The sequence below is a fragment of the Mauremys reevesii genome, linkage group 3 (assembly GCF_016161935.1).
Source record: "Mauremys reevesii isolate NIE-2019 linkage group 3, ASM1616193v1, whole genome shotgun sequence".
Lineage (NCBI taxonomy): Eukaryota > Metazoa > Chordata > Testudines > Geoemydidae > Mauremys > Mauremys reevesii.
Window position 1 is genome coordinate 145,362,269 of NC_052625.1, and position 22,847 is coordinate 145,385,115.

A 22,847-nucleotide genomic window follows, 5' to 3' on the forward strand; every position below is an offset into this window, starting at 1 on the left:
CTCAGCCTGTAGTTGAACCGGTCCTTGCTCCTGTCAAGCTTCCCTGTATAGGGTTTCATGAGCCAAGGCAGTAACGGGTAAGCGGGGTCTCCAAGGATCACAATGGGCATTTCGACGTCCCCTACTGTGATCTTCCTGAACAGGCCACTGTTCCGAAAGATGCGTGCATCATGCACCTTTCCAGGCCAGCCTGTGTAAATATCAATGAAATGCCCGCGGTGATCCACAAGCGCCTGGAGAACCATAGAGAAATACCCCTTACGAATAACATCCTCCGATGCCAGGTGGGGGGGGGCCAGAATAGGAATATGCGTCCCATCTATCGCCCCTCCACAGTTAGGGAAACCCATTTGTGCAAAGCCATCCACAATGTCCTGCACGCTCCCCAGAGTCACGGTCTTTCTTAGCAGGATGCGATTAATTGCCTTGCAAACTTGCATCAAAACGATTCCAACGGTGGACTTTCCCACTCCAAACTGGTTCCCGACCGACCGGTAGCTGTCTGGAGTTGCCAGCTTCCAGATTGCAATAGCCACCGTCAGGGCAGCTCTCAATCTTGTGTCCTTGCGCCGCAGAGTGGGGGCGAGCTCAGCACACAGTCCCATGAAAGTGGCTTTTCTCATACGAAAGTTCTGCAGCCACTGCTCGTCATCCCAGACTTCCATGACGATGTGATCCCACCAGTCAGTGCTTGTTTCCCGAGCCCAAAAGCGGCGTTCAACGGTGCTGAGCATTTCCGTGAATGCCACAAGCACTTTAGTGTCACACGCGGCAGGAGAATCGATATCGATATCATCGTCAGACTCCTCACTGTCACTTTGGAGCTGAAGGAATAGCTCGACTGCCAAACGTGTTGTGCTGGCGACACTCATCAGCACAGTCCTCAGCAGCTCGGGCTCCATTTGCCACAGAAATCGCGATTCACACAGAGAGTAAAACAGAAAGACACTCACAATGGCGCCAAACGTTGCCGGAAAGAGTGAATGCTGGGATGTGAAGCGATGCACCACGGGGCGTTGGCACACAGGAAGCGGAATGACCCGCACACTTCCTTCCCCTTCCCACAATACTCAGTGCCAAAATGGGACGAGGTGCTCTGTGGGATAGCTGCCCACAATGCACCTCTCAATACAGCGCTGGAAAGTGCTGCAAGTGTGGCCACACTGCAGCGCTGGTAGCTGTCAGTGTGGCCACACTCCAGCGCTGGCCCTACACAGCTGCATGACCAGCGCTGTAACTCCCAGCGCTGCAACTTGTAAGTGTAGCCAAGCCCTTAGTCTTCTCTTTTCCAAGCTGAAGAGTCCTAGCCTCTTTAATCTTTCATCGTATGGGACCCTCTCTAAACCCCTAATCATTTTAGTTGCCCTTTTCTGAACCTTTTCTAGTGCTAGAATATCTTTTTTGAGGTGAGGAGACCACATCTGTACACAGTATTCGAGATGTGGGCGTACCATGGATTTATATAAGGGCAATAATATATTCTCAGTCTTATTCTCTATCCCCTTTTTAATGATTCCTAACATCCTGTTTGCTTTTTTGACCGCCTCTGCACACTGTGTGGACATCTTCAGAGAACTATCCACGATGACGCCAAGATCTTTTTCCTGACTTGTTGTAGGTAAATTAGCCCCCATCATGTTGTATGTATAGTTGGGGTTATTTTTTCCAATGTGCATTACTTTACATTTATCCACATTAAATTTCATTTGCCATTTTGTTGCCCAATCACTTAGTTTTGTGAGATCTTCTTGAAGTTCTTCACAATCTGCTTTGGTCTTAACTATCTTGAGCAGTTTAGTATCATCTGCAAACTTTGCCACCTCACTGTTTACCCCTTTCTCCAGATCATTTATGAATAAATTGAATAGGATTGGTCCAAGGACTGACCCTTGGGGAACACCACTAGTTACCCCTCTCCATTCTGAGAATTTACCATTAATTCCTACCCTTTGTTCCCTGTCCTTTAACCAGTTCTCAATCCATGAAAGGACCTTCCCTTTTATCCCATGACAGCTTAATTTACGTAAGAGCCTTTGGTGAGGAACCTTGTCAAAGGCTTTCTGGAAATCTAAGTACACTATGACCCCCTTGTCCACATGTTTGTTGACCCCTTCAAAGAACTCTAATAGATTAGTAAGACACGATTTCCCTTTACAGAAACCATGTTGACTATTGCTCAAGAGTTTATGTTTTTCTATGTGTCTGACAATTTTATTCTTTACTATTGTTTCAACTAATTTGCCCGGTACCGACGTTAGACTTACCGGTCTGTAATTGCTGGGATCACCCCTAGAGCCCTTTTTAAATATTGGCGTTACATTAGCTAACTTCCAGTCATTGGGTACCGAAGCCGATTTAAAGGACAGGTTACAAACCTTAGTTAATAGTTCCGCAACTTCACATTTGAGTTCTTTCAGAACTCTTGGGTGAATGCCATCTGGTCCTGGTGACTTGTTAATGTTGAGTTTATCAATTAATTCCAAAACCTCCTCTAGTGACACTTCAATCTGTGACAGTTCCTCAGATTTGTCACCTACAAAAGTCAGCTCAGGTTTGGGAATCTCCCTAACATCCTCAGCCGTGAAGACTGAAGCAAAGAATCCATTTAGTTTCTCCGCAATGACTTTATCGTCTTTAAGCGCTCCTTTTGTATTTTGATTATCAAGGGGCTCCACTGGTTGTTTAGCAGGCTTCCTGCTTCTGATGTACTTAAAAAACATTTTGTTGTTACCTTTGGAGTTTTTGGCTAGCTGTTCTTCAAGCTCCTCTTTGGCTTTTCTTATTACACTCTTGCACTTAAGTTGGCACTGTTTGTGCTCCTTTCTATTTGCCTCACTAGGATCTGACTTCCACTTTTTAAAGGAAGTCTTTTTATCTCTCACTGCTTCTTTTACATGGCTGTTAAGCCATGGTGGCTCTTTTTTAGTTCTTTTACTGTTTTTCTTAATTTGGGGTATACATTGAAGTTGGGCCTCTATTATGGTGTCTTTAAAAAGGGCCCATGCAACTTGCAGGGATTTCACTTTAGTCACTGTACCTTTTAACTTTTGTCTAACTAACCCCCTCATTTTTGCATAGTTCCCCCTTTTGAAATTAAATGCCACAGTGTTGGGCAGTTGAGGTGTTCTTCCCACCACAGGGATGTTGAATGCTATTGTATTATGGTCACTATTTCCAAGCGGTCCTGCTATAGTTACCTCTTGGACCAGCTCCTGTGCTCCACTCAGGACTAAACTGTGAATTGCCTCTCCCCTTCTGGGTTCCCGTACCAGCTGCTCCATGAAGCAGTCATTTAAAGTATCGAGAAATTTTATCTCTGCATTTCGTCCTGAAGTGAAATGTTCCCAGTCAATATGGGGATAATTGAAATCCCCCACTATTATTGGGTTCTTAATTTTGATAGCCTCTCTAATTTCCCTCAGCATTTCATCATCACTATTACTGTCCTGGTCAGGTGGTCGATAATAGATCCCTAATGTTATATTTTTACTAGAGCATGAAATTTCTATCCATAGAGACTCTATGGAACATGTGGCTTCACTTAAGATTTTTACTTCATTTGAATCTACACTTTCTTTCACATATAGTGCCACTCCTCCCCCTGCACGACCTGTTCTGTCCTTCCGATATATTTTGTACCCCGGAATGATTGTGTCCCATTGATTGCTCTCAGTCCACCAGGTTTCTGTGATGCCTATTATATCTATATCCTCCTTTATCACAAGGTACTCTAGTTCACCCATCTTATTATTTAGACTTCTGGCATTTGTGTACAAGCACTTTAAAAACTTGTCCCTGTTTATTAGCCTGCCTTTTTCTGATGTGCCAGATTCTTTTTTATGTGACTGTTTATCATCTGATCCAGCCCTTACATTATACTTTTCAGTCCTCTGCTCCTGACTATAACCTGGAGATTCTATATCATCAGACTCTCCCCTAAGAGAAGTCTGTGTCCGATCCACACGCTCCTCTGCAGCAGTCGGCTTCCCCCCATCTCCTAGTTTAAAAACTGCTCTACAACCTTTTTAATGTTTAGTGCCAGCACTAGATGTCTATTTTATCATTGTCTAGAAACCTGGGATAAAACCAGGAGAGATTTTAATATTTGCCCTTTGCTGCCAAGGGCTAGCAGTACTTTCATTACTCATCAAACTGTGATCACAACTGAATTCTAAACAGACTAGAAAAATATCACCAACTTCACAAAGAAAAGGTTTTTGGCAAGACAATTTTCTCAACTGTATATTAACTTTCAGACACTTTAAGGTCTAAGTTATTCTTGCTAACTTATTAATTGACAAGAACAGCAAAATAACCCTTTGCTATGGAAGTCTGCATTAAATGATTGTTTTTCCCCTGAAGGAAATTGCTCCTTCTGAAAACCTTTTATTTTATATTCACTTTTAAAAAAGAGAATATTGTCATATTTCAAATGTCAAACAGCCTTGACTGAGGGTATTTATCAGAGACCCTAATATTATATGATTATAAACAGCAGTGGATTGTGGAAAGCAGATCTGTTAATGCTACTTATTTGTAGTGATAAAGATTCAGCAAATACACCTTGATCCATTTTAAAGTAAAATATTTAACATTTTATTCTTTCAAATAAATAAATAGACAAGTTACACATTTTCATACTGCTGACCCACTGCAAAGTGAAGTCCTATGTTGCAGATATTGCTAAGAAGGACAAGCTTTCACATGCCATGGTGGAGTAAGCAAGGAGAAAAGCCAAACACAGGAAAGAAATTGCACTGGAGCAAACAGATGAGTGGCCACAGCTGTTTAACACAGCAAACTAGCCTGCCGGTTGATGAACAACATTTGTATATTACTCACTAACTGGCTGAAATTCTTGTCAGTTCCAGCTGCATCCCTCCCACTGCAGGGAAGTTTAGATTGTAATTGATCCAATAGATACCACTGAGGTTGGTTTATTTTTAATTATGCCAATGTACTTCTGAAAAGGTTATTAAAGTAAGTGGTACTTCTGAAAAGATTATTAATGTAAGTGGCAGCAACTCATCTGTCAGAGCTCAACTCCATCAGCTTAGAAGTTGGTTTTGTTTGGTTCATTCACATATTCCAGAATTTAAGTACAAAATTATACAGTGGAATTAGCTGCATACAACACTGAAACACAGTCTCCTGTTTTCTCCTCTGTAAGTGTAGATATAAAGCACACAGTCAATTAAACAATATGGCCTTAGAGATGTAACTTAAATCAGGTCTAGAAAGGACTAATCACATCCTGATTACAATGCCTGTTAGCATTCCATACTAGGAGATAGACATGAGAAATTCATTGCTTAAAGTGTAAATTAAATGCCATTTAAAAACCAAAGTCACAAAAAAATCAGTTTTACATATTAATTCTGTCATTGTTTCCATACTACTTTTCTTATATTTACTACTCAAAAACAGTGCCTGCTGTTCAGCAATTTTTTTATTTTTTATTTTTTTTGGCAGGGGGAAGGAGCTAGCCACTTGATCATTACTAGAAGGCAAAAGGAATAAAACAGACTTTGAAGCCTCTGGGAATCCACACCAGCACTTTTTAAGGCAATTTATTTATCTCATCCAGTGATTCAAAGCAGCAATGATCAGTTTTGGATTTCTGTAAGCAAGCATTTTTTAGGCAGAACCAATATGTTTTTCCATATAAAGACCAAAGAAGCCTAAAAGCTTGAATTAACTCCAAAAAGCACAGGTAGGGAAACTCACCACCACCTACGTAGTTAGCTTATTCAAACTGATTAATAAAATACAAAGTACATTTTAGGAAGCGTGAGCCCATAATTGACATCTTGGGCTTTAAACATAACCTAATGGAAATACCACATGAAAAGGAGTTGAGGCTTTACAAACTGCTCTAGGTTATGCAAAGGGAGTACCTCAGCAGAGCTGGCACAGGATGTGGGGAAATTAAAAGTAGCATCTTGTGATAAAAAGAGAAGATGACCTGTCTGAACTGCCTGCTTCCCAGTGACTGAAACTGGAGCTAAACAGAGGGATACTATGTATAGAAGTCTATGTTTACAATATAGCTCCATCAATAGACAGTTTGCTTTGGGAAAGTCTGATATGGGTATCTAAATTTTCTCCCTCACTTCAGAGGGCCAACACTCAAACAAACCGAGGGTTTCAGGTGTCCCAAGACTTTCAAATAATCTAATTTCTAATGTATTTGATTTTAAAATATTCCATTTTATAAAATGTACCTGTAGTAGCAGCAAGAGGTTTGAGTGCCATTCTTCCAACAAGGCATTCCTTCAACATGGATTCATAATTGACCCAACGATGAACCTGCATGGAGGAAGAGAGTAGTTTTTATATATATTTGAGAATATTTATAATTCTGACTGCATGTGAGAGACTATACAGTGAGAAAATGAAGCTCAGTTTTTATTTTGGTGTCTCAAACACACTTGTTAAATTTTGAGATGCTACATCGGGGTGGCCAAACTACGGCCCATGGGCCACATCTGGCCCATCAGATGTTTTAATCCAGCACTTGAGCTCCTGCCAGGAATCAGGGTCTGGGGCTTGTCCCGCTCCACACGTGCTATGGCTCTGCGCAACTCCCAGAAGCAGCAGCATGTCCCAGCTCCGGTTCCTACATGTAGGGCAGCCAGGGGGCTCCGCATACTGCCCCTGCCCCAAGCACCGCCCCCACAGCTCCCACTGGCTGGGAACCTGGCCGCACCTCCACACAGGAGCCAGAGTGGGGATATGCCGCTGCTTCCCGGAGCTTCTTGAGGTAAGCATCTCCCTGAGCCTGCTCCCCTGACCTCCTCCCACACCCCAACCTCCTGCCCCAGCTTGGAACTCTCTCCCATCCTTCAAACCCCTCAGTCCCAGACTGGAGCCCCCTCCTGCATCCCAAACCCCACATCCCACCCCACCCCAGAGCTCACACCCCCAGCCAGAGCTCTCTCCCTCACCCACGCAGTCCAACCCCCAGCCCAGAGCCCCCTCCTACATCCTGAACTCCTCATTCCTGGCCCTACCCCAGAGCCTGCACCCCCAGTTGGAGCCCTCACTCCCTCCTGCTCCCTAACCCCAATTTTGCAAGCATTCATGTGCCGCCATACAATTTCCATACTCAGATGGCCTGTGCTACATTAATCAACACAGGCAGGAGCATCAGGGCCACAAAGGTATTAGTACATATCTAAGGACCTTTTATTAATCAGAGTTTGATTTTTTTACATGTTCATTTTGCTTCATTGTCTTTTGTACTGGAAGTCGACTGGTCATCTCTCTTTCCTAGACCCTTGGAAAATGGGAGATACTGTAATTTGTACACTATATTTCATGTTTTGCAAGTATTTGGATTCAGCAGTCTTTAAAGTTACTCCTGGATTCTTTGAATAGTTATTTACTGTAAATTTTTATTATGTTTACATGACCCAAGTCACATGCTAGGTATTTTGAAGGACAAATAGGAAATACTGCCTCCACCCCAGAGAGCTAAAACTAGTTTAGAGGTGATGTGTAAGAGTAACAAAGAACAGGAAAGGGGATGGTGAAGAAGAAGATATATAACAATAAGATCATACAGTTTAGGTACATATACACTGTCATGGGTGAATTACATTCTTGTAAGCAAAGAAGCAGTTAATTTTAAGGAGTCATATGAATGAAGAAAAGGCAGTGATTTATCAGACCAGAATTGGGACAGTTTACATGATAAGGAGTAGTACCAAAAAAAGGCATGAAACCATTGTGGGACAACTGGACAAACCGTGCATCAAGACCAACACTGTGGGTGGAGAAGAGGAAATGGGGCGTAACATGATAGAAGTCTAGAGGAGATATGTAGGGCTTTGAAATCAAGAACAAGAAGTTAAATGCAGTGGGAAAAGTGGGAACACAGTAGAGGATAATTAGTCAGATCTACAAACAAGATAAATAGCAAGTTTCCTGCTATAAAAGGATTTGAGAAACTAAGGATTTTTGATTTTCAATAGTTCTTCAGAGCTTTAGCTATGAGAAATACTCCAACTCTATAGTCTAAAACACCAAAGTGAAAATGGAAGAATGGTCAGGCTTTACTGTATTGGAACCCAAGTCCTTTTTCCACTCTCCATGCGCCGAATGCCCTAAGAAACTCAGAAAATGTGCAATTTTCAGAACAACTTTTAACAAAGTGAGTGTCGTTTACTTCCAGTATTCTTACCTGATCAAAGAGATCTGTGCCATCTGCTCCTGCTGCTCGCATTAGCTCATTGTCACCACCAGGGTGATACTCCATATATGGAGTGACATTATACACAAGCCCTGCATCAAAAAATGAAGGTATAAATCATAGCAAAGAATTCTCTAATTAAAAATGTGTACTTTAACTTATTTGGAGAAAACAAATTTTAATTTTAAAATATTTCAATGTTCTTCAGACATGGAAAACAGCAGAGATCTTGGCATAAAGAATATTATGAAAATACTACTCCACTATACTTCAATCCTCAGTAATACAATAATGAACAAAGAAAAAAATGTTAAAATGAAGCAGATTGGAAAATTCCAAATCGCTACATGTCATACAACAGCTATTTTGTTTAATTAAACAGAGTAATATCAGGCAGCCTAAAATCCCAGTCCTGCAAAGACTTAAGCATGAGTTGTCCCATTGAAATCAATGGGTCTACTCTCACGTTTAAAGTTAGTCAACTGCTCAAGTCTTGGCAGGATTAAGACCTAAATTTTAAAATCAACATATAACAGATGACTGTTTAAAAGTGACTAAATTTGTTCTGTGCCAAAAATATGCCTAGCTTAGAAGAATGCCTGGACGATGCCTTTACATAGAATTTAATTTTTCTAAGCTTTAAAAAAAACAAAACAAACTGACTTTCTTCATACCCTCAGCAACATGACATCCTGCCCATGTTATAACCTCACAACCTTATTTAACTACCTTGCAACCTTATTTAACTACACCCTTATTTAACTACAAAATACTACCCCATTCACCACTCAACCTGTGCAAACAATAAAGCAGGGATGTTGAAGAAAATAAGCTACATGTGATCATGTAATTAAAGCTATTATAATGCATACAGACATAACTTTGCCGCACCCAGACTTGTGAGTGCTTCAATTCACAATCTTAATGTTTTTTAATGGAGGTTTTATATATGGCGTTTACTAGGGTTTTTTACCAGGAAAAATTACAAAAACAAAAGTAATTCATGTACGTGCAGCTACTTGCTTAACAATAAAATGCTCAGTCCTGTATGACATGCACTCAGTGAGGCAAGGGATCCTCCAAAACATTTCCAGTACACCTTTTACATTCACACACATGCTCAGAGCCAATGAAATCTTATTCAATAAACACTAGTTTGCATATACTGTTTAAAGCCTTGTAACTTTCAAATCTATGTAGCGCTTCAGCAGACCACCAATAAGCAAACTTTCAACCCAGGGCCTGATTTCTAGAGGTCCTGCCCATCCATTACTCCAGATCACCTCTGAAAATCAGGCCCTAGGGTCCATAACAAATTTAAAATTTCCAGTCACTCCCTGCTAAGACATCAAAGCTGTTCAAATACAGATCCTCCCAAGAGACATTGTTCTACTCCTTGTCCTCAAAAACTGAACCATTTTTAGACCGTTTATATCCAAGATTTACACCTGAAAGATACAGTTTGAGAAAGTTTAACCCCATCTGAAAATGACCCTTTAGCATAGAAACACCCGTGTAACCTTTACGCCTATAATATAAACCTTAGAATGGAAAGATGAACTAACAAAGAATAGCCAAAGATAGGTCATGCCATACATTCTTAAACTTAACCTATTCTAGCATATATTGAATAAAAATTGTGATTTGCACATATTATTAATTCAAAGAGTGGAGAATATAATCTTAATGGCTCACAACCCAAATAGCAGATATGTTAAAGAGCACTGCACGGCTACAAATTTATATCCGCAGATATAAATTGGAATATGTGGAACTGCAGGACTCTCCTGGGAACTGAAGCGGTGAAAGGGGCAGAACGTGGGGCCGTCACTCCCAGGAGCCATCGCCCCATGCCGGCAGCGCCTCCAGCATGGCTGTACCGCCTCTAGCCCCTACCCACTGGTGCAGGCACCATGCTCGTCGGCTGCTGTCCTAGATCATGCTAGTGTGTGCAAGCGGTGCGCATGCCCCCAGACAGGAGAGACAGGCAGATGCATGGAAGGGATGAGGGCAGGGCTGGGGGCAGGGCTAGGGGTGGTACAGCAGCGCCGGAGGAGCGGCGGCCCCACGTTCTGCTCCTTTCGCTGCTGTGATTCCCAGAAAAGCCCTGAGGTTCCACGAATAGTGTGGATATAAATCGCTATCCACACAGGGCTCTACCTATTCTTGTCAAAATCTACCACTGACTCACTGTGTGATCATAAGTAAGTCACTAACTTCTGTGCCAGTTTCTCATATCTACAGGGTACGTCTACAGTGGCAAGATTCTACGCCACAAGTTATACCCCTTTTATTAAAACACTGGAATTAAGACTCTGTTGCGTGTTCACACTGTGCTCCGTGACGCTGGAGCGCATCCACATTAACAGCTCTTGCAACAGCAAAGACAGCACTGCACTGTGGTAGCTATCACACTGTGCAACTGGCCGCAGAGTGCTTTGGGAAGGGTTTGCAATGCCTTATGGGTAAGGCACAACATCACGACACAGGTTTCCCAATCCCATTGTTCCATGGGCATCCTACTACATTCCACTTCAGTTGAAAAGCAGCTGGCAGAGAGGAGAGTGTGAGAGACAGCGAGAGAGAGTGTGTGTGTGTGTGGAGAGGGGGAGAGAGACAGTGTGTTTTGGGGGACAAAGAGTGTGTCAGCAGGCTGTCTTGTAAGTTCAGACAGCGGCAAGAAGCAACCAGTCCTGAGGCAGGGGGTGGGAGAAACCCCAACATCAGCACCTGCCTCCCTCCCTGGGCTCTCTGCACAGCAATCTCTCTCTCTCTCTCTCTCTCACACACACACACACACACACACCTGCCTCTGTGTTCAACAGCAGGAGCATACCACATTAATGGTTTGTTTTGTGTCCCGGAGCAGATCAGCACAGCATACAGCTGCCAGAATTGGTGCTTTGAAAGGGGAGGGGTACATCTCTCCAGGGCAGCTGAGTTCAAAACAATGAGCAGAGCGGCCACTTGAGGCATTATGGGACAGTTCCGGAGGCCAATTACAGCACAGAAAGCAATCAAGTGTCTACACTGGCAATAGAGCGCTGGAGCCTCTGCGCAAATAGCCTTACGACTCTCATCCAAGTGGTTTTTTGCAGCGCTGCAACTGAGGAGTTTCTGCGCACAAAGTGGCTTGGCAGTGTGTGCACATCTGCAGTTTGAGTGCAAAAAGCTGCCAGTGTAGACAAGCCCACAGAATGAGTATACTCATTTTACAAAGATGCTAAGGTTTAATCAATTGAGTATGTGTAAAATGGCTTGCAATCCTTGGATGGAAGGCTATAATATAAAAGCAAAATATTATAAAGTATTAAGTACACATGCCCGTATTACTGGTTCCTAACTTAAATTACATTTCTTCTGTGTGCAAATCAGTGTATGTTAAGGGGGGGAAAAGCTCCCTCCCTCAAGTACCAATCATATTACTATTCACAGTGTTTAGTATTTTATACTTTGTTTTGCTTTTACTATCAATTTCAGTGACAATATGTCAAGAGGTCTGCATACAGTGGATGCTTCTTGCATAAAACAGATATAGAAAAACAGAATGCTGCCTATGGATAGTTTTATAAAATTATAAATTCAATAAGCACAAGAAAACTGATAAAAGTGAAACGAGTGAACAATGAAAATGCAGAACGTACACCTTGATATTTGCAAGTTTATAAAAGATTATTTTTCTGCTGGATTTGCTAACTACACCATTTTCTGTGCAGTACTGAACACTGCATATGAGGAGGACATTTAGTCAGTGAAAACCCAGATTATTAGGATATTTTATTATTATGAACTAGATTCGTGTAGGCAACCTATGGCACGTGTGCCGAAGGCGGCATGCAAGCTGATTTTCAGCGGCACTCACACTGCCCGGGTCCTGGCCACCGGTCCAGGGGGCTCTGCATTTTAATTTAATTTTAAATGAAGCTTCTAAACATTTTGAAACCTTATTTACTTTACATACAAAAACAGTTTAGTTATATATTATAGACTTCTAGAAAGAGACCCTCTAAAAAGGTTAAAATGTATTACTGGCACACAAAACCTTAGAGTGAATAAATGAAGACTCGGCACCCCACTTCTGAAAGGCTGCCGGCCCCTGAGCTAGATGCTGCTGCTACATGCAGCTTGACAGACTCCCAAAGCCACCACTCAGCCCCAAGTTTGCCCCCCCCATTCAATTTCATATTTGTCTTACCAGATTCTGCACATGCATGTCCAACTTCCATCTCAATCAGTATCAAACACTAAAGTCCGCCTTTCCTCCCAATCCATCTGAATTGACAATTCCACTATTGTCATAACACCGATTCTCAACTTCCCTCCTCCACTGATACCTCTCCCTGTTCCCCCCCCCCCCACACACACACACACTCCTTCCCCAAATCTATTTAGCATTTTTCCTCTTTGGTATCAAGTCTATGTGCTTTATCCACCCTCTCAAAGCTCTTTGTATTTTTGCCACAGCCTACATCGTCATTCTTTTCCTCTCTCACTTCCTATGCTCTTTCCAGACCTCCATTTCTCTATGTCCTTCTATCGCTCTGTTCTTCATTCTATTTCCTGCCATCACTTATGCTTGGAATGGTCTCTTCTTATGCACGTGAGCCTGATCCAAGGCCTACAGAAGACAAAAGAAAGACCCCCATTCACTTCAGTGGGCTTTGATTAGGTCCATATGATCATACATGAAAAACCCAAAACAGTGTATGAGATATACAGTACTAGTACTAAGTTCTTACAAATCATGTACGTACTTAGAGATGTGGTTACAACTTCAGGGACCTTCATAACTTTAAATATTTTATGGTCCTTGAGTACAATATGCTACACAGGTGAAGTGTGCCAAGCAAATACAGTAGAACCTCAAAGATCCGAACACCAGATTTATGGACTTATCAGTCAACCGGACACCACCATGTGTAGGGCTCTGTGTCTGTCACGGAGGTCGCAGATTCTGTGACTTTCTGCAACCTCCGAGACTTCTGCCCCTGCTGCTGTGGCTGACCCCAGGGCTGCCCAAGCTGCTCAGGTGGCCCCGGGGACAGCCACACCGGCCGTTGCTGGAGCGACCCCGCAGCCAGCCGCACCGACTACTGCTCACGATGCTCTGGCAGGCCCCAGGGACTGCCAGAGCAGCAGCCAGTGCAGCTGGCCCCAGGAACCACCTGAGCAGCAATCCTGGGGGCTGTGGGAGCAGCGGTAGGTGAGCGGCCCCGGGAGCAGCCGGAGCAGCTGCTGCTCGGTGGCTCCTGCCCCCCCAAAGCAGCAGCCCCCCTGCATCCTCCCCCGAGCAGCGGCCCCCTGACCCTCAACAGCCGTGCCCCCACACCCAGCTAAGATTTAGTCAGGGGTATACTGTATAGTAAAAGTCATGGACAGGTCACGGGCCGTGAATTTTTGTTTATTGCCCGTGATCTGTCCATGACTTTTACTAAAAATAGCCATGACTAAATCACTGCCTTAACCATGTGGACCTGAAAGTAATCAATCAGGCAGCAGTGGAGACAAAACAAAACCAAAACACCAACCCAGCAAACACTGTGCTGCCTCGGGGGCTCAAAGCTTCAGCAGCAGGGGGCCTTGGGGCTTCTAATCCTCGGGAGCACCGTGGGGAGCACTGGGGCTCAGGGCATCAGCCCTGCGGCTCCATTCCTGGCTTCAGCCCCGCAGGGTGCTGGGGCTTCAGCCCTGAGGTCCCGTTCCTGGCCTCAGCCCTACGGGGGAGGGGGGGTGGGGGGGGAAGGGGGCTTTAGGTAGGGGGGGCACTGGTTTCAATCCCAGCGTTCCCCCATAGCTAAAGCCCTGAGACCCAGCATCCCCCCGCTGAAACCAGGAGCAGAGCCATGGGGAGCCCTGGTGTGCGTCCCCCCCACAAGGCTAAAACTGGGAGCAGAGCAGAGCTGGGGGGCTGAAGCCCCGAACCCCTGCAGCTCGGGAGAAGGGAAGCCAGAATGGGGAAGGATTGTCAGAACAGCAACTCCACCAGAGAGGTCCTTTGGGGCCATCTGCCTGTCCCAAGTCAGGGTAAAGGAGGAGGGTTGGGCGTGGGGCTAGCAACTCCACCCTGTAAAAATCAGCTTGCTACAGAAACGCCAACAATAGAGTTAACAGAGACTTTTAGCCTAGAAAAAGAAGGGTCTTCAACTCGAAGATGCATGACGCTGGGTGGTGAAAGCCGCGAGGAAGCCACTAAGCCGATCACCCTTCTTACAACCAGGAGGATTACCATCGGCACATGGAATGTGAGGACCATGTACGAGTCAGGAAAGACGGCGCAGGTTGCAGCAGAGATGAGGAGCAACAACCTGACCCTACTAGGCATTAGCGAGACAAGATGGACGCAAGCTGGACAGAGACGACTGTTGACAGGAGAGCTGTTGACCAAAACAACCACCAGGAAGATCCAGACCTTCATTAATAGCTGCCTCAGAAGGATTCTCCAGATCCGCTGGCCAGACACCATCAGTAACATCCACCTCTTGGAGAGGACCCATCAACTCCCAGCAGAGGAAGAAATTAGAAGGAGAAGGTGGGGCTGGATAGGACATACACTACGCAAGCAGCCAACCAACATCACCAGACAGGCACTGCAGTGGAACCCCCAAGGCAAGCGGAAAAGAGGCCGCCCAAGAAATACCTGGCGACGCGACCTTCAGGTTGATAGCAAAAAAATGGGCTATACCTGGAACCAGCTAGAGCGAATGGCCCAGGATAGAAGACTATGGAGATCTGTGGTTGGCGGCCCATACCCCGGTTGGGGTGACGGGCATGAATGATGAATGAATGTCAGAACAGCAGGAAAGAAAGATTTTGCAGTCGTGTTTTGGATTGACTACAGGAAAAGGTTCTTTCTGGAAGAAGCTTGAGATGCAGAAGATACCATGGTACTCCAGCTTTCTTTTGACTATACTACCACTATACTTTTGCAAGTATGTCAAAGATCAAGCATGTGGCAGTAAACTGTTCTGTTTTGTTCCAAACCAACTTTTGAATGGCATAAACTCCATTCAGAGTATATCAAAGCTACTCCTTAAAGAGTCAAAAAAGTCGATATTGTGACAAAGCACTTTTTCTCTTCTTCTCAGGGAAGTAGTGCTTTACCCCAGGACAATTCCACCTCTCCTAGCCAGAAAGTAAGGGACTACAGGTATTTCTATGAAGGCACTGCTGCCCCACATCACACTTATGTTAAATGAGTTTATGAAGATTGAGGTCTATAAAGAATTACTGAACTGTCTGCAAACATACGCTTTGCCAGTTTTGGAGAAAAATAGTTAGGAAAAGAAATACAAACAAACAATACGTGCTCAGTATGCTATTCTCAACTGAGCTGCATACCAGCAATCAAATATCCAGAAGAACACTGCTTATACCAAGAGCTCTGGTTTTCACAATACATGTATTTAATTACTACAAGGCCAAAGAAAGATGAGGTGCTTTTACTGGAATGTTTGATCTAAGATTCAGTAGAAGTCATTTTAAAAAATTAGTTACCACAGACATCTGCTACAGCTAAATGTAAACAACTGTAATTTGCATTATTATATTATAGACATAAGGATACGAATATGTGCTTACACACCTGCTTACTTCTCCCTTAGAATATCATGTAAGTCAAAAATAATTTAAAGACAATAATATTAAAAGCTATTACTAATGCTCCTTCATCTGTTAGTGTTTTTTGAACTCTGACAAGGTAAAGATTGTCTGCATGTCACCATTTTGACTTTAATACTTTTACCAATTTTTTTAATATTGATCTTGCTGTTTCATATTGGTTTTCGTTTGATCCCAAGTAAGAAACTGCATTCTGTCATTTTAATATACAAATATATGACAGGACTAAAATATGCTCAGCTCTGTGTGAATGCTTTAGAGGGAAGCAAGGGTGGAGAAAAAGATTTCCATACAAAACACCCACCAAGTGGGGTATTCCAAAGTATAGTGACAAATACTCCAACATTCAAGAGACCAGCTAGCATAGACTGACCTAGGAAGGGACATGGTCTCACCTCCCCAGGATGGCTGAGTTGAAAGCAAGTACACGCTAAATCTCACTAAAACTTTTGTGATGTTGCACCCCATAATGCTTTATGGAAATATGCTTATGAATGTATATATGACATAACTGGAATATATTTTATGCTACATATGCCATGTAACATATCTCTGTAAAGGTTATGATCTATTGAATATATTCATCCTATTTGTATGCATGTATCATTTTTGTATTCGAAGTTATGAATATTGTCTGTATACTTGTTTGATTTTAAGTAGCCTTAGTAAGGCATTTGGTCAGCTTCTTAAGAAAAGAATTTGCAAGTTAAGTGCCCAATCAAGAAACACTTAACGAACAATGGAACCCTGGAAGGCTCCAATCCACATAAGAAGTCTACTTGTGATGTTGAAGGTAGCTTGTGAACAATGGCTGCCACCTGTAAAGTTCTGAGTCATGCATGGACATGTGACTTGCCCATGTGACTCCAAAACTCCAGCTTGCAGCTGGGTTATGCATAGGAGAGAGGAGGGAGTCTCCACCCACAAGGGCAAGTCTATTTATGCCCCTGGAAGACCCCTCCATTTGGTCTTCAGCTGGATCAAGAGATAGCCTCTCCACCCCCAAAGATACCTGAAAGAAACTGGAACAAAGGACAATAACTGCAGGGGTGTGAGTGATTGCTAGACCCAGACTCGGAGGAGGCTAGTCTGTAACAGAAGCTTATTGGAACATCTGTGATGGTGAGCTTATTGGAACATCTGTAATCATTTTCTTACTGTATTAGTATTAGACTTCCGTGTTTTATTTTATTTTGCTTGGTAATTCACTTTGTTCTGTCTGTTATTACTTGGAACAACTTAAATCCTACTTTTTGTATTTAATAAAATCACTTTTACTTATTAATTAACCCAGAGTATGTATTAATACCGGGGGGGAGTGGAGGGAGGGGAACAACTGTGCATATCTCTTTATCAGTGTTATAGAAGGTGAACAATTTATGAATTTATCCTGTATAAGCTTTATACAGGGTAAAATGGATTTATTTGGGGTTTGGACCCCACTGGGAGCTGGGTACCTGAGTGCTGGAGACAGGAACACTTCTTAAGCTGTTTTCAGTTAAGCCTGCAGTTTTGGGGAGATGTGGTTCAGACCTGGGTCTGTGTCTGTAGCAGGCTAGCGTGTCTGGCTCAAACTAGGCAAGGTTCTGAAGTCTCAAGGTGCCAGGGAAAACAGGCTCAGAGGTAGTCTCGGCACACCAGGTGGCAGTCCCAAAGGGGGTTTCTGTGATCCAACCCGTCACGTTATTGCAAGGAAATATCTGACCACACCCCATCAAGAGCCAGGGAGGCTTTATAGTTTCATAAGCACAAAGCATTCTAATACTACCGTTCAAGTTGCACACCTCCTCCAAGAAGCTCAGCTACACAACATGCATTAGCTCTGTAAGAAAGCAACTTCCAGGGTTCACAATTTGCAAGTCACACTTGACAACATGAGAATTTACCACGGCTGCAGTTCTAGTTTTGGAGGCACCTTTTTAATGTCTCCTGTTGAGGAAAAAATCTATAATGGATTTAGGGTTAGTGGGCAGAAGGGGGAATAAGGTAAATGGGTATCCCTGTAATCTGTGCACTAAAAATCAGATTTCACTCCTGGTTTAAACAATTTAACTTAAACAGAGCTATAGCCACTTATGCCAAAAGTGGATTTGGCCTAAGTTGTAAAACATGCCCAAACTACCAACTTATGAATGAGAAGAAATGACACACACACTTCTATATGTATTTTTTGGGTAAATAACCCACCTCTTATACATATCCAGCAATCATCTTTTTTACTGTGTTTAGCAAGCTCTTCTTCAGTCACTTCAATTAATCGTCCTTTCAATCCAGTTAAGTCTTTTCCACTTTTAGTTAGTCGAATCCAATCCATAAGACTTCTGCCTGGTTTTAAAGGGACCTAAAAAGTAAAATATAGCTAACATTGTAAAATGCTAAAGGAAAAGTGTGAGACAAAGTGGGTGAGGTAATGCCTTTTATTGGAAAAGTGCACATTCAAAAGACTACTTGTTTTGTTTTTAAAAGAGGGTACGGATAGAGTGATGACACACTTGTTTGTTTTCTCTACTGCTATTGGGAACCCCTTGGACCAAAGCGAAACTACTTACGACAGCTACCTACTCACTTGAGGCAAGTGGCATTCTCCGTTCTTTCCTTGCCCTTTCAATCCTTACCCTTCAACTGCCCACATTAGCACCCACTGGGAGGATATTTGCCAACAAACTGGACTGCAGACACCAAATCTTCACTGCAGTAGTGAAGAGTCACACCAGTTTCATTCTGCTGCTGGCTGGGAAGTCTATGAATAGCAAAGGAAATAGAGCTATTCACAGAAAGAAGGGAGTCAAGAAGACAATTTAGGGAGAGAGAGTATTACAAACACACCCTTCACATCAGATAGAGGAATCTCCACCAAACTGCATAGCAGCTAGGAGGCTCAAGAAGAGATAGATACACCTATTCCTCCTCTATTCAAGCACCCAAAGAAAACACATCTCTAAGTTTACCGGTCATTGACTGACCAAAAAGAACCAGGGATACCATCCTAGCAGGACCTTCCCTTTCCCAAAAGTTGGAAGTGAGGATGGCCTCTCTCCTGGGCATTGATCTTTAACACCTTTAATACTAATCTGTGCCTAGCAGGTTTAAACCAATGATCAAATTTTCAAGCCTTGCATATGGCAAAAGAGGTGAAAAAGCACGAGTGTACAGAAGAGAAGATGAAGAAAAAGGGAGGACTGGAGAATATTGCATAGGGAATCAGAATTTAAATTTGACATGGTCAAAATTTTCACACAGCAGATGCCTATAAGTTAGGCTCCTAAATAAATAGAGCCTTATTTTAAAAACACTGAACACATCCTGCTCCTATTGAAGGCAACAGGAGCCAAGTGTCCTCAGGGCTTTTGAAAGCCAGGCCCACCTTATTTAGGAACCTAAACTGAAGAGCTTTATTGGATATAAACATCCTCATGTAGGGTTTGAGCTGCAAAATGTGAAGTTAACATCAGCAGAAGAGCTATGCTTTATAAATACTGAGATAACCTAGAAAGTCTAACAAGGAACCTATGTTAAGTTTTCCTCACACCTTCTATGGGTCATCTTAATTATCACTTCAAAAGGTTTTTTTCTCCTGCTGATGATAGCTCATCTCAATTGATTAGACTTTTCCTGTTGCTATGCATACTTCCACCTTTTCATATTCTCTGTATGTATAAATATCTCCTGCCTGTGTGTTCCATTCTATGCATCCGAAGAAGTGAGCTGTAGCTCACGAAAGCTCATGCTGAAATAAATTTGTTAGTCTCTAAGGTGCCACAAGTACTCCTGTTCTTTTAACAAGGAACCAGTAACTGTCCTCTTTATCTAAAGAGAAATCAGATTATCTGGAACCATAAAGGCTGTGCAGATACCTAACTTATGTAGCAATCTGATCTTATCTTTGCCACTCATGTCCTTCCTACCACTTTGCTATTATTAGAGTGTAACAAACTTGAAACAAAAATGCAACAAGCAAGCATAAGCTCCTAAGGCCAGTGAATGCATGTTCTTGAATGTTTGAACAGCACCCAGTACAATGGTTCCACCAATACTTGCCAACTACATAAAATTAAACAAGAAAAAAAGCATTAACACAACAGTAAAGTAAAAAAATTAAGTCATGAAATTCCAGAAGATAAAATTATATAAATTATATGAAATTATTGATAAGTACTACATGTAAGTTTAGATTTAATAAAGAAAATTAACACGAAATAATACATATGGGTAACGGTTAACACTGGAATTGCCATCAGACTGGCGATCTATTTAGTCCTGCATTCTACTGCTGACGGTTGCTAGTACCAGATGCTTCGAAGGAAAGTGCAAGAACCTTCAAATGGGCAATTATAAAATAGTCCGCCCATAGGGCAAGTGTCCTCCTTAGCTTTGGCCATGAAGCACAAGGAGATAGAGCCTTTAACCGCATAAAATTATTAAAAATACAACAGTGTAATTGTGGACTGTCTTCATTATATATAAGATGCCAAATCCTGCTATACTGATGGAATTGATATCTTCTGGCAAGGAGTCCCATAGACCAACTATACCACGTTTCACTAAGCTGAGGTTTTCCTTGCTGCACACCCATACGTGCCACTTTCCTTTTGGAAATTCTGGAGCTGCTCTTGCCAGGCCCTGGCCCTTAACGCTGCACTCCAGCTCTGTCTCTTAGCACTGAAAGGAACCGATCCGCACTCCGCACGCTGTCCCCACCATGCGCAACGCAAGTGAAGCGTGTGAACAGGCGAGAGGTGCCCGATCCCCAGGGCCTCGGGGTGGGGACGCAGCTGGTTCCGAACACGAGGCAGGGGAGCAGCCCGCCCAGGGCTGCCTCCGAGCCCCCGGGGTGACAGCAGCCGCCTGCCCACTACGCCGGGCCCGGCTCGGGTGCACACAGCGTCTCGGCGCCGCTTGGCTGCTGTGGGGCCCCCGCGGGGCTCCACCGACCCCGGGCAGAGCCCAGCGACACCGGGCAGCGCCCCGCCCCCTCCGGGAGAGACGGGGCCAGCCCCCCAGCCCCGTACCTTGCTGCGCCCCCCCGCGGCCGCCCGCTGCTGGGAGCCGGACGCGGGGAAGGCCGGCGCCGGGACGTTCAGCATCCTGCCCCGCTCCGCTCCGCGGCCGCCCGCCGCACGCACGCACGCACCTCCGCGCTGCTCCCCGGCTCGGCCTGGCCGCGAGTGAACTGCGCAGGCGCGGGGGGCAGAGCCCGCCCAGCAGCCTGGGGAGCGACCCCGCCTCCTTCCAGAGCCGCGCGCGCAACCCTCGGCCGGGGCCGCGCAAAACAAACCCGCGAGCCGGCCGCAGAGAGGGGCCGGTGCTGCCGTTACTACTCCCCCCGCGAGACCTTCTCCTCCCCCGCCGCGCTGTGTCGTGGGGCACAACTTCCTTCCACGTGCCGCCCCGCTGCGGCCCGCACACCGACACCCCCCCCTCCGCCCATTGGATTGTGCCTTGATGCGCCTTTCACCCTGGCACTGGGTGCGCCGGTCCCCGGATACCTCTTTGTCGGGACACCACTGAGCCAGGTGGCCCCGCCCCCGGCTCTTGTAAAACAGCCCCCGGAATCGGCTAAAAGTGGCCAAGAGCTCCCTTACACATCTCACTGGAATACCCCCCCCCCCTCTCCAGCCCCGGAATGGTCTCCAAAGAGTATTTTGAGGTGTAATGCAGTACTGTTTGTAAAGTGCTTGAAATCCTCAGATTGGAAGTGCCCTATAACTGTAAAATATTATTAAAATATTATCACGAGTGAGATGTCATAAGAAAGGTATGCTTGTATACCTTTGAAGAGGTAGAAGAAAAGAGCAATTTGCATTGATCTGGAGGAGAGAGAAAACCTGAGCATGATGCAAAGACATTCTGCCTCGAATCAAATTTTAAGGGCCACAATTAAGCACTGTAACTTTTCAAGTGACCTTGTACTGTATAAAGTATAGAAAGAACAGTGTGTCTGCTAATAGGCTTGACCGTTTCCCAAACTCTTGAAAGAAAGAAAATTAAACTAATCACACCCAACTCCCGCACAGAGCTATGCAATCTTGTCTTATAGAATACTCCTTTTGTACATGCTTAGATGAACAATACAGTTGTTAATGTTGAGGGATGAGGTATCATCATTGACATCTGAATTAGCATACACTGAAATCAATCGGGTAGTTCAGATCTCATATTTATTATTTCAGGTTCTCTTTCAAATTCAGGCAGTCACAGCCAGGTCACACATTGAAGGTTTTGAAACGGAGAGAATGGACCAGTTGTGTAAAAACAAAACAAAAAAACACACAAAAAATTTTTTAATCAAGTGTCTGATTCTGCTATCATTGCACTGTGTTGTACCTTACTCTGAGTAATTTCAGGGGGAATACTGACTGAGCACAGTACTACTCATGAGTGCAGGTGGCAGACTTGGACCCCAAGTGGTTATTTGACTATAAATTACATTAATTTACTGCTGTCTTCACATTTGCAGGCATGTATTACTGTATGTCAGGCCAAATTCTACTTCTAGCTGTAGCAGTGGAACCCTATTAGTCAATAAGAGCACAATCTTACTCCTTACTTCCTGCTGTTGTCTGGTTTACATGCATGATCAGTAACTACTTTTATACTATATCCAGCAATATAAGCCCATGTATCTGAGAGCATGATTCAGTGCTCAAGCCTAAATTCTGTCCCCAGTTTCATGGGTGTGACTGACAGCACAAATTGAAAAAATGTTGTCTTTCTTTTAAACTGTCTGTTTCCATGCACATGTATGCACTTCATTTCATCAGTGAGTGTATGATCTGAAGTTATGTTTATACTACCGCCAGATCGGTGGGCAGCAATCGATCCAGTGGGGATTGATTTATCTATTGCATCTAGGCTAGACGCAATAAATCAACTCCTCCAAGCACTCTCCCGTCAACTCCTGTACTCGAGTGCCGCAGGGGAGCGGCAGCAGTCGACTCACCGCGGTGAAGACACCACCCTAAGCCACTCTAAGTACGTCAACTTCAGCTACGTTACTCACATAGCTGAAGTTGCATAATGTAGATCAATCCTCTCC

The 22,847-nt window shown here is 43.9% G+C and overlaps 1 protein-coding gene across 5 annotated transcripts in view; it reads right to left on the minus strand.

Moving 5' to 3' along the window:
* The window catches only part of LOC120402048 (melanocortin-2 receptor accessory protein 2-like), a 173,643-nt gene extending 152,660 nt beyond the window's left edge, over window positions 1-20,983 (minus strand). For 2 of the 5 annotated variants that reach the window (XM_039532388.1, XM_039532386.1), the window contains exons 1-4: window positions 20,821-20,982; window positions 17,999-18,152; window positions 8,186-8,286; window positions 6,225-6,309 (exon numbers count right to left, since the gene is read on the minus strand). In XM_039532388.1, coding sequence (XP_039388322.1) covers window positions 6,225-6,309; window positions 8,186-8,286; window positions 17,999-18,152; window positions 20,821-20,895 — 415 coding nt within the window. In that variant the 5' untranslated portion in view covers window positions 20,896-20,982. Of the gene's footprint in view, window positions 1-6,224; window positions 6,316-8,185; window positions 8,287-12,663; window positions 12,813-17,998; window positions 18,153-20,820 lie in introns of those variants that run through there. The other 3 variants (XR_005596927.1, XM_039532389.1, XM_039532402.1) reach the window with 3 other exon arrangements.
* Window positions 20,984-22,847: the final 1,864 nt, after the last annotated feature.